Source organism: Sphaerodactylus townsendi, linkage group LG06 (genome assembly GCF_021028975.2).
Source record: "Sphaerodactylus townsendi isolate TG3544 linkage group LG06, MPM_Stown_v2.3, whole genome shotgun sequence".
NCBI lineage: Eukaryota > Metazoa > Chordata > Lepidosauria > Squamata > Sphaerodactylidae > Sphaerodactylus > Sphaerodactylus townsendi.
In genome coordinates this window covers 46,696,436-46,708,610 of record NC_059430.1, presented here as the reverse complement: position 1 = coordinate 46,708,610, position 12,175 = coordinate 46,696,436, and the positions used below count along the sequence as shown (strand labels likewise).

Sequence of the window (12,175 nt, the reverse complement as noted above, 5' to 3'; positions counted from 1 at the left end):
AAAGTTTGGCAAAGACTTTAAACATAGGTAGTCAGTGAAGGCTACGTCTAAGACATCGGAGACGAAATCCCATCAATGTGGTTACTTCTAGTCATTTAGAAGACAGTCGCCCTACCACATAGCAACTGCTTCGTTGGACTGAACTTGTAGATCTATTTATGTGGCCCTTTTCCATATTGAGACCCACAGGAATGTTTCTTGTAAGCCTTTCATTTATAATTGTGTCGTGGTTGAAAAGCTTGTAATTCAGTTATATATTCCCATTGTCTGATTTCCTGTTTGCCTAGTAAAAAATAAAACCTGTAAGTGAGAATCAGGGCACAGTCATATATATTCTGAGTCAGTGTCATCATTCCATTTATCCTAAGCTGTGACATAAATCATGCCATGTCAACATTTCTAGATTAACCAAGCATACATATGTGAAACATGAAATGTTTGAACATATATAGATTTTTGTTGTGCAAGTAGCATTTGCATATTAAAGTTCTGTAATTTTCAGTCCCTTTTTAGAGCTTCATTGCCACATCCTGCAGCTGATTGTGACTTTGCTCAGTATGAAATCAGTGAATTAATTCCTGGCACTGATCTGTTTGTGGATAACTACAGAGCTGATGTTGCATCAGTCGTTGCGAGTCTGAGTTTCATTATGTTTGAACTGAATTGTTGTAAGCAAAATCTCATCGTAAGTACTATATATAAATCAATTGTAAAGTATTATGTAGAAAATAGCTATGAAGATAAGAATGTGCACAATGCTTAGTGGGTCCTGTCTGCAAAATGGTTTAAGTTAATAAGCCATGCCACATCACATATCTTTCCTTGAAAAACCAAAAAAGATAAATCAGGACCATATTGCTGACATGTGCGCATGGGTTTCAGAATGAGAAGAAACTGTTTTTCCATTGCTCTCAATCACCAGCTTCCAAAGATGATGGAATAATACCTATTTTCATATTAATGGAGTCTTGGTAGGGTTCAGTACAGTGTTCACTGTGGAATCCCTGATATCACCTGCTTTTTGTGCCAGTATAGTGTCACTTTATGTACTCACCAGGGTGAATTGTCTAGCATTTAATTCAGATGCCAGTGAAACATGCATAGCAAAATACAGAAAATCCTGTTCAGTAAAACTCCATTTTGTTTCAGCTAGCCAAGAGAACAGGACAACTTGTGAACACTGTGTACCGTCATGTAATTCTAGCAATGTGAGGGAGTATTGAAAGCACAAATTCTCGCTGCCAGTTGCACTGAGGGTGAAAAGAAGTAGTAGCCTCTTAGCATGTAGAAATTGTAGAGCTGCCCACCCTTTGATTCTAATTCCTCTGATGAAATCCTTCCATGTTTTAAATTGACTGTTCCTTCACAATAAAAATCAGGTGGCAATAAAATAGAATTGAAGGGAACTCCAATCCTAATCCCACCTTTAAAATGCCAGGGTGAGCCGAATTCTTAATTCATAAAGTTACCCTGATTAATTGCAGGTTCTTCTCTTGTAGTTTCTGATCCTTGATTTTCATAAATATTTGTGCCTTTTGTATACCAGTAAAGGTACAGATACAATAAATAGCTCTAGAAGTAAATGAACAAACATTTTCAGAATTTTTCATTTCCTCTACAGATTTTGCCACTCTTTTCACTGTATCAATACTTTGTTTCTGAAGTTTGTCAGAATGCAATTAAATGTATTGAAGGAAGGATTCTCAAGGTAATATAACCTTTGAACAACACCTTAAATTTTTCAGTAATCATTTAATTTTTATTGGCTACTAAACTAATCTCTATTACTCAGTATATTTTATGGGTCTGTTAAATGAGAAAATTGATAATTAAACACGTTTTACAGTTGAGGCATGCTTCAGCATTTTTCTATTCCAGTAAACTTTGTTTTAAAGTTATGTAAAAGATTCCACAGCACAACATGGGACCTAGTTTTTTTTATTGCTAATGCCCATGATAGTGGAAACTGAAACATAGACATCTACCATCTATGATATTTACAATATAACTAGCATTAAAGCCCTTTTCAAACTGCAGTGAAATGGGCTTTAGGCAGGACAGGGGGAGAGTGTGCACAGGGCAGGCTGGTGGCAGGTTGTTCTGGCTGTCCACCTTGTCTGCTTTTCCCGCCAGTTCTATCCAACATACTCTGGGGTCATGGTGGCATGGTCTTTGAGGCCTCACAAATGGGTTGCTGGGGCTGGAATGAGAGTCCAGGGCCCAAGGCCCTGGACAGGAGGCCCGGGTAGGTGTGTGGGGCAGGAGGAGGGGGCCTGGGGGAATGTGGAGGCAGAACTGACAGTAGGACAGTCAATCAGTTTTTTACTATTGTTGTACTGTTGTCTATGCCAATAAAGGCTTGCTGCTGCAGTAGGACAGTCAGGTGCTGCTTTGCTGGGCTGGGGTTGGTGCATGGGGCAAAGGGAGGGTGGCTGAGGGAATGGGGAGGTAGGCAGGAGGACAGCCTTGTGCTGCTTCTCTGCTGAGTCACGGTTGGTATGTGGGGCAAGGGGAGGATGGCTAGGGGAATGGGGATGTGGCCAGCAGGTGTGCAGGAGGGCAGCCTGGTGCTGCTTCTCTGCTGAGCTGGGGTTGGTGTGTGGGGCAGGGAGAGGGTGGCTGGGGGAATGGGGAGATGGGCAGGAGGCTAGCAGGAGGGTAGTCTGGCTCCACTTCTTTGCTGGGACAGGGTTTGTGTGTAATGTAGGGGCAGGGTGGCTGCGGGAATGGGGAAGTGGGCAGGAGGCACAGCAGGAGGGCAGCCTGGTGCTGCCTGTCCACCAGCCCCTTTTGAGCATGACCACAAACCCTCAACCAGGAGAGTCTCATGTCTGCCTACTGGCTGAGGGTTTGTCATTGCGACCTTAGTCATTTATATAGGGTAAGATATCCATAACGATATAGACAATATACAATTTTTGTACTAACACTATGGTTTTGTTTCCATAAATGATTGAAGATAGAATAAAAGTAGTGGTATATATTAAATATTATAGATGGTAAATTTCTGTAGAGAAACAGCTGATTTCCAGCCTTCTATACCACTTGCTGAGAGTTTTTCCCCCCTGAAAATTTCATCATGAATCTGATGCAAAACAAGAATATGTCTGGAGTCCTAATTTTGCTGTGTTGTATAGATTCTGTAATTGTTGTTTTTATAATGGCAATACAATTTGTCGTGGCCTTCTGTTCTGTTCTCTTTTTGTACTTGTTTTGAGGAATTGCTTCTATCTCTTTTGTTCTTGATTTCATTATTATTTCATTGTGTGTAAAGTGAAACTTACTTCTTTTTAAAAAGATAAAAGTGCTTACAGATTTAGGATTTTTCTCTGATGCGTACCACGAACTGTGTATTCTTAATTTTGGAGACAAAATCCCCTGGAAAGTGCCTGCAGGCTACAAGTTTGTTCCATTTCAGGTAAATATACTATCTTGCTTCTGTACCCTAATATAACCGAGAGTTCGTCTTTTAGAATGGACTTGCATGATTCTTTTCCAGGGCACTGGAACTGTATAGTCTCCCCTACTTTAATATTTGACATTTTTTTCCTTTTTCTGAGACCATGACCAACCAAGTAACTGCTACATCAGGACTCAGTGGGGTCCAAAGTGAGTCAACAAATCCTTTATGGGATCCCCATCTGGATAGGGGCATGGAGCAGAGACGTTGAAAGGGTCCAGTCGTACTTTCTGTATAAAATCCTTGGCTTGCCCCATTCTATTCCCTATGTGGCCCTGTGCTTAGAAACAGGCCCGCATCAGCTGGAAACTCTGGCCTGGTGCCGTACATTCAAGTTTTGGGCCAGGATTTGTTTTAATCAAGATGAACTGGACTATACATCCCAGGGACGCTCCATCCTCCACACAACCCAGTGGTGGGTTAAAATCGAAGCCAAACTTAATGAGTTGGGCATTTTCTTGGAGGACCTGCTAATGTTAACAGAGCAGGAGGTCTATGGGGCTATCAAGAAGAGACTTTTTGATAGAGTTTCAACAGATGCTAGAGGAAGCTAATAAAACCTGTTCCCCGATCTCTCTGGGAATACCTGTGGATAGATTAATTGTAGCCCAGTACCTTTATCTCCTGGTTGAGGCCCAGTGGTGTAGAGCAATCACCTTAGCTAGGTGTAATGCCCTGCCTTCTTCCTTTAGCCTTGGACGCCACCTTGGAATCCCACATAAAGAAAGGAAATGCCCGTGTGGCATGGGTTCTGTGGAAACAGTATCTCATATGCTGTTGAATTGTCCTTTTTATGAGATAGGTAGGAAGAAGCACATAATCCTCTTCCTGCATGGAAGTGAAGGCACAACTATGAGCTGTTGGAAGCGGTGGCTAAATTTTTTAATGGTGTTATTTTAACTCGTCAGAAGTTGTAAAGGCTGTTATTATCTTGCAAAGTTGATCTTAAACTATTTATATGCCATTAAAGGTATTCGAAATCTATTCAGACTCAGTGGGGTAATAAAGAAAAAAAAACAAAATATAAGACAAATAGATGAAGACATTAAATTCAAATAGACATTGTGTGAACTGGAGTCCAAGGCAGAACAAATGTCATTAGCATTTCATTCTTCCTATCTTCTTTTGAAATAATGTTGTTGCCATGTAATATTCACTATTATGTTTTATTTCATTGTAGACCTATACAAAATTTGATTCATCATTACATCTCTTAACAAGTGTAAATCTACAGGTAAGTGAACTGTTGAATAAAAATGAATTAATCCAAGCAGCAAACTGAATTTGTGCATGTTCAGCTTTATCTGTAGTTTTAAACTGATGAATTTGAATAGAAGGTATGTACTGTTTTATCTTTTCCAAACCCCGGAATTTGCTTTTACATTATTCTTTGTATCTCCCTTTAAAATAAATTAATGACATTTTACTAGAAGTATGTAAATGTGCTTCAACATGATTTCCTTTTAACTTCAAAGGTAATTGAAGATGTATTTAACAGGCCTCTACATTTCGTTTGGAGTTCATTGTGTGATTCACAAATCATAAATAACTTAACATTGGCAAAAATGCATTTCATCCTTTCCCTTTCTGCAACGATAAATTGCATTCCAAAAAGAGTGGCAAAAGTAGCATACTGTATGGACAGTGATACCTTACGAAGGGGAGGCAAAACCACACCTGCACTTGTAAAAGGTACTGTTACTATAATATCTTTATAAGGAACTTTTGTTTGAACTCATGGAGGTTTAATATATTTCTGAAATAATCCATTACCTTACTTAATATATTTCTATTACCACTTCTAGGAAGGGTGCATGCATCTTGCCAAAGTTAAGGGCTTAATAGCACAATCGTAAAGACTGCTTGCGTTTCAGCAGCTGGGTGCTGATGTCATCATGGAGCTGCTAGTCTGCTCCCAGAAGGTTTTTAACAAAGATTGGGAAGCAGAAACCGCACAGGCTGCAACCATGTCAGCATCCCCAGCATACATGCTGCCATGTCCTGTACTGGTCAAAAGTTGCAGTGGCAGGGTCATGATGGAAAGGCAGGACCATTAATGAGCCAGCAAGACCAGGGACCCTGTGTACATCACAGCTGAGGAGCAGGAAAGGGTATGGCCATGGACCACGGGGCTGTGTCTGCAACATCCCCCACACCCTTCAAGAATCAGAGTCCTATCTAACAGTAATGTGACAGCTGATAGAGTTGGCAACCCAGACAGATCCACAACACATACAGTCTAAAGCAGCAATCATGAATAAAGGGACATGGGGAGATGACAAGGAGGAGTGGCACACTTAAGTCATTTGTGGTGGGCAGGGGGAACAAGTGATTATGAGGAACACCAGATGTCCAGGGTTACTGCCAGAAGGTCATAGATGGGAGGTAGTATCAGCAGATTGTAGGATACATGTATGGGTAGAGTGGTGGTTGAGAATGAGCAAATTCTTAGTAATTGTTATAAAAACTCTGAATTCCACCTAGACTATTCCTGTGTCCTATACTAGTTACATATCACTGGACTAATTAGCCTTTTAAATCTCCAGCTGCTAGAATTTACTGTAAATATCATTTTAAAGTTCAGATAGATGCTGCTACTCCTCAGCAAAGGCCAGTAGTCAATTTAAATCCATACAATCCATATAATCTGATCTTCTTGGTGACTAAGGGAGTGAACCAGTAGTAATGCTGCTTGGAAGACTTCTGTGTCCTGATGCTAATTGTATGGCATCTATCCTACTAAAGCGGTCTACTACATGCAGTAAGTTGTGCAACATGGGGTAGATAAAAGCCTCCGGTCAGGTCTACCTACTGAAATATTGTTATTCTGCCCTTCGTCTTGAAAAGACCTTAGCAAGAAAGAAGTTCTTATATGATGGCTGTGGAGAAATTGTCTTTTTTTGCTTTAATTTTCTCCCAACTTGTTTGTAGCTGTTTTAACTAAAGGTCACACCCCAGCTTATTATTTTATTTCCTTCATGGCTAGGACTTTAATAACCCCTTTCATTTGCACCTGATAGCAGCAGTAACTTTGCACCAAACTGGTTTGTTAATTAGGGTTAGAGGGTGATTGATCTGTTAATGCCACCTGACCAGTAGTTTCTGTATAACAGTCCTTCAATATTCAAAGGAACATTTTTCTTTCTCAATCCTCTCTATATGTCTGAGCTTAACCTTTTTTTCCAGCCTGCTATCTTAGGCATTTTGAAGCTGTTAGACTCTGCCAGCCAGTTCTTATCAGCAATACTTTTTTCTCTCACTTTGCTTGCTGTTTGCTTTGAAAGCTATGCTACCAATGTTTTATGTTGTTATTTTAATCTTTAGTTATTTTTTTCTGTTATTTTGTTTATTGAGCAAGTGCTGAACTCAATAAACCTTAAAAATATTTTGTTCAATTTTTTTTGCCTCTGAGTTTTTGTGTGTACCTCAAATCCTGGCCCACGTTGGAGAGGTACTAGTCAGCACTTTCCCTACAATGGCACTTTCAACCTACTTTGCAGCTGGATTTCACTATGTGAAACAGCAAAATCCACTTGCAAATGATTGCTGAAAGGCATTGAAAGTGCATTATTCAGCATGTGTGATGATAGCACCCTAAATCACAGCATAAAGGGGGAAGTGCTTCAAAAAGTGTTGGTCTTTTCTATCTGTCTGTCTCCCGTCCTGAGCTGGCAGCATAGCTTATACCACCTTAGTAGCAAAGTAGCAAATATACCTGAAAAACAATTGCTGAGAAAGAATTCAGTTGGCTCATTTCAAGGCTGCTTTGCTTTTTCTTTACTGTCTCAAATTTAATAATGTACTTTGCTTCTACAAAGGTTATATACCAACTGGAAAACGAAGTCAAACAGTCTTTATTTTGGAACTTGAAAAAAATAAAGATTACTTAACTATGGAAATGCTGAAGGTAATGCTGTAATTCAGTATATGAAAATATGTAATAACTTTCTCAGTAAATGTATAAAAATCCTTTTTTCTCTGGGAAAAATGCAGAGCTAGTGTCATTTTGTTGGTTAGATCATATATTTTATAAATTGTGGTGATGGATGACTCACATCCCTGGTTGTGAAGAATTATTTTTCAAAATGGCACCCTGCAGCTCAGTTAAATGGCACCTGTTTTTCTCCCAGTTCAGTCCTGCCTGACTAGTAGAGCTAGGGGTTTGAGTTGGCTCATAGCTGAGCGCAGAGATTTTCTGTTTGGCAGGCTACACAGCTTCCCTCTGCAATTAAAGTGAAAATGTAACCTTGACTGTCAGCAATTAAATTTTAGGATGTCTAATTATCTTTTACAGTCATAGCAAAAATACTGTATTTTTGCTCAGTAAGGCTGATTTTCCCTAGTTTGGGATTTATTTATTTATTTATTTATTTATTTATACTTTAAATTTCTATCCCGCCCCGTCCCCGAAGGGCTCTTACTTTTTGTAGGAACTGTACCTTTATTGGATACCCTAGAACCCCTTGGTTTGGCCTGAGTAAAATGAAATCTCATGTAATTCAGTCCATAGTTGTTAGTTTATTTTTCAGCAACTGTGTTCTATGTGGTCAAATTAACACAACTTATATTGCTTATGATCCCATAAGATTACACTTACTAATCAACTGTAGTTCATGATTAACAGAATAATTATTTTCATAAATCAAAAAGAATAGCCTTTTATTTTGGACTCTTCCACAGACATAATCTCTCTCTTTGTGGTGATTTGACTTCCAGTAATTGTAAATGAAAGCCTTTGACAATAAATTGTAAATGTTGTTCATGGATAAATATGAAATATATTTGAATTCACTTCAGTGACATGAGGCAAATTCCTATGAGATCATAACCAAAACAGGGTCTGAAGCAAAATTGTAGATATATTCAGTGATGGAGGTTTTGATTTAATATGTTCAGTGGGTTGTATGCAATGAGATCCAAAGGATCTGGGAATCCTACTGCCCAGTCTTGCCCGGTTGCCTTTCCACCATCTTGCTATGAGCTCTGTGTCCTCCATGGGCCTCAGAAGTGCAAGCAGAAGAAGTTGCTTCACCTTATTCCTCCCTTCCACAGACATAATCTCTCACAGTCTTGAGCTGAGCCTGCTTATCATCCTCAGCCATCATTAGGAGTCTCCCTTTTAACCTCTGCAGTCTCCACCCCTCCTCCACTGGTACACAATCCTGGGACTCCTTCTGTCCAGCTGGTGCCTTGGACAATCCCGGGCCTAAAGGCCTGTGACCTTCATTACCTCTTTTTGTTGCCTACACCTGACCTTGCCCCACACTTGTCTGACTCTTGCCTCTTTCTCACAACCAGGTAGGATAGTAAGGAGGTTACTGGGTCTCTGAGCCCTCCCCACCTTGCTGTGAACCTCCCCTCCCATTCTACCAGAAAACTTAACCTTCTGGCTAGACTGTCCCTGCTTGAGCCTACCTCAGTGGCATCATCTCCACCTTTGCCAGACTGTGCCTCCCTCACCAATCACAGCCTGACTTGGGCTTGGGAGTTTGAGGTTACCACTAGAGTTGGTTGATACCAGCCAGTTTCGTTCCAATCCGGATTTGGACCAGATTCGGATCAATGGGCTCAGATTGGGCGAATTCCGAACCTTGCAGATTCGGACTGCCCTGAATCTGTGGGAACGTCCGAGAATTTTGGATGTGTTTTTTTTTGGTGTTTTTTATGTTTCAGCCTGCGGGGGCGCATTTTTAGACATATTGGCACCATAATTTCAGGGTATCATCAGGAGACTGTCCTTCTTTCTAATGGGAGCTAAGGAGATAGGGGCTACCCTTTTGAGGGTCCATAACTTTGGCCCCCCTGAACCAAAATGCACCAAACTTGGGGGGTATCATCAGGACAGTCACCTGATGATACCCTGAAAGTTTGGTGCCAATACGTCTAGAAATGCACCCCCTGCAGGCACCCCCAGAAATTTGCCCAAGATTCCTTGTTCTGCAGTGACTTAGTTGCATTCCTGTCATAGGGAATTTCTGGTGGAGGGCTGCGGGGTGCACATTTCTGAAGGTACAGTCACAAAACTTTCAGGGTATGTTCAGGAGAGTCTCTGGATGGCACCATCCATGTTTGGGGGACTTTGCTTCAGGGGGCAGTGGGAGATGGACCCTATCCTTTTTGGGTCCCATAGAATTGAACCCCCTGAAGCAATACCGATACGTCTAGAAATGCCCCCCTGCAGGCCAAAACATGAAAAAACAAAAAATAAAAACGCGGTTCAGCTGCTGATCTGATTCGGGTTAGATGGGATTCGGACGGCTCGGATTTGGACCCTACTTGTCAGAATCTGTCTGAATCAGGGCAGGTTCAGTCCGAACCCGGATTCGGACCATCCGAATCTCCAACCCCTGTTTACCACTGCTCCCAAACACTGGGAAGGACATGCCCAGGTAAAGCTTTATCAGCACAAGCCGGGCAGTCATCCCTCAGTCTGCAGCTAAATCCAGACAAAACACAGAAGATTGTTCAGGATATAACTTTCCACATTCCCCTCTCTCCTCTATCCACTCTCCCAGAGATTAGGCTGCAATTCAGGAAGCCCCAGGAACAGTGCTGAGCATTCTGTAGAGGTCTGTATAGGATGGGGAAACTTGTAAGTATCCCCTTTCCTCTGCTGCCATAAATAGCCATCTGCTGGAGAAAAGCACCTCTGCTCGCCCCCAGTAATACTGCAGAATCCATGAAGGATTATTGCAACAGAACAAGAAACAATAGTAGGTTCAGAGTATGGCAGTATAAACTGTGAAACCTACAAAATATACAAAAATGACAAGTATTTAGATGTGAACAAAATTACAATATCGCACAACCATTTACAAAGCTGTATTATGCATGTTGGACACAAATTTAGCACCTCTTGTACACTACATATCATACTTCTAGAAATTCCTGTTCATTACTGAATCTTGCCTGCACTGCTGAATTGCAGCAGAATATGCTATTTTCTTTTTCTTTAAAAAACATTTTATTCTTTATTAATTGTACACAGCAGTATTTTTTTATTCTGTTAGGGTATTTTATTGGCAGAAGCTGAAGAAAGACTCAATTTAATTCTTGAAAGCATCCAAAACCAATATGGCAGGATTTCTCAGTGTTCAGCAGCAGACTTAGAGACTGTCATTGAAGCCAAGCTTCATCTTGCAAATATCGCTCAACAAAGACTTCAGACAGCTTTCAGGTAAATAAAGTAGCTTAACTCTAGAAAATCTCAGTGGACACTCTCCATAGGATTGGTTGTTTCTATATGTGCACACAGATGACCACTCACAGAAACCCATTACATCTAAGCAACTCGTTTTTGCTGTTTTGAGGGAACCAATCACATGCTAAATGATGCTCAGTTTTCATATTAAGAAGCTTGCTGCTTTCCTATTTTCATTTTGGTTTGTGCTTGATTTTTAAAAACTGAGGATTGGGAAGGCAATTGCTCACTTGCATTGTGCTTAATAGTTAGTAACTGTTTAGAAGCTGGCTTTGTTCCAAATTGGGCAATGGTTTACAATTAACCAAGTTTAGGGCAACAATTCTGTCATCCTATACATGGGCAGTTGGAAATACAGGTACAAATTGTGCAAGTATACTGTGTTGTCTCATGTTTTAATATTGTTTGCTTTGAAGTATGTTTAGAATCCGAGCCTTGCAATTAGATCCTTGCTGCTAAACATGTTACTCGAAAATATGTCCTATTTGCTTGTATCATAATTTCACCAGATTTTAGGGAATAACCTTACTGGTAGTCACAGTGCCCATGTGCAGACCTTTGCATAGGCTTAATAGAGCCCTGTTCTCTCTATGCACTTGCTTGAGCGCACATGAAGGCAGGAATATGGGCTACTAAGGTGAATTGAAAGTCAGTTCATGCTACCCTCAGCAACTTCTAGGCCCTCTGCTTGCTTACCCAGACCAGTGCATGAGAGAGGACTGAATGAAAGTGTGAGACCCATTTAAAGACTTTCCATTAGCCCAGTGCTGCTTCTGTGAGCACTCATGCATATATGTAATCAGGAGAGAGCAAAACATGGCTATCTTAAGCATATGGGAAACTGGGCTTTTAGTGTCCCAGTGGAAACAATTCACAACTGTGTGTGAAGCATCTCAAAATGTCATCTTCTCTAGAAAAATGTCAGTCTTTCTGTTTGGTCCTTTGCAGGGATTTTCCTCCTCTTCCCCACTTCTTTCTTCCATGTTCAAAGGCAGGCGGTGTTTGGTGTTTGAATCACTAAAAAATCAGGGAAAGTTCCATTTTTCAGGGAAAGTCTTGGTTTGCTTTGTCTATATTTGGGCCTGCTTCCGGAACATGACTTCCAAATTTCCTTTGGAAATTCTGTCAGTTTCTCTCATTGCATATCTATAGAAAGAGTTCACTGAACCTATGGTTTCAAGGAATGTTGTAAGGGCCCCTCTAAATGCTTTTGATGTATCATATTTAGTGGGGTTACTCTTGTTATACATTCTGTAAGCAGATTATATTGCTATCAGCATTTTATGACATGCGGACATGTTCAGGTGGATATATGCCAGTAGCAAATACATCTAATAAATTACCTTGTAAATTTTGCACAATTTCTATCATTTCTACTAAAACTACTTGACATAGCATTTGAAACCCTAAGCAAAATGCCACATCCTACCATCTTTTCACTGTGATGAAATAATAAGTTTTCCAGACAGGTCTGAAGTAGGTTATCTACTTAGAATATTTCATCTATGTCTATG

At 40.5% G+C, this 12,175-nt stretch overlaps 1 protein-coding gene across 1 annotated transcript in view; it reads left to right on the top strand.

Moving 5' to 3' along the window:
• Positions 1-12,175, top strand: part of CFAP54 (cilia and flagella associated protein 54) — a 177,571-nt gene that overhangs the window by 108,195 nt on the left and 57,201 nt on the right. Inside the window, exons 47-53 of the mRNA XM_048500704.1 lie at positions 503-685; positions 1,622-1,708; positions 3,299-3,418; positions 4,641-4,694; positions 4,936-5,152; positions 7,279-7,367; positions 10,471-10,637. Coding sequence (XP_048356661.1) covers positions 503-685; positions 1,622-1,708; positions 3,299-3,418; positions 4,641-4,694; positions 4,936-5,152; positions 7,279-7,367; positions 10,471-10,637 — 917 coding nt within the window. The remainder of the gene's footprint in view (positions 1-502; positions 686-1,621; positions 1,709-3,298; positions 3,419-4,640; positions 4,695-4,935; positions 5,153-7,278; positions 7,368-10,470; positions 10,638-12,175) is intronic.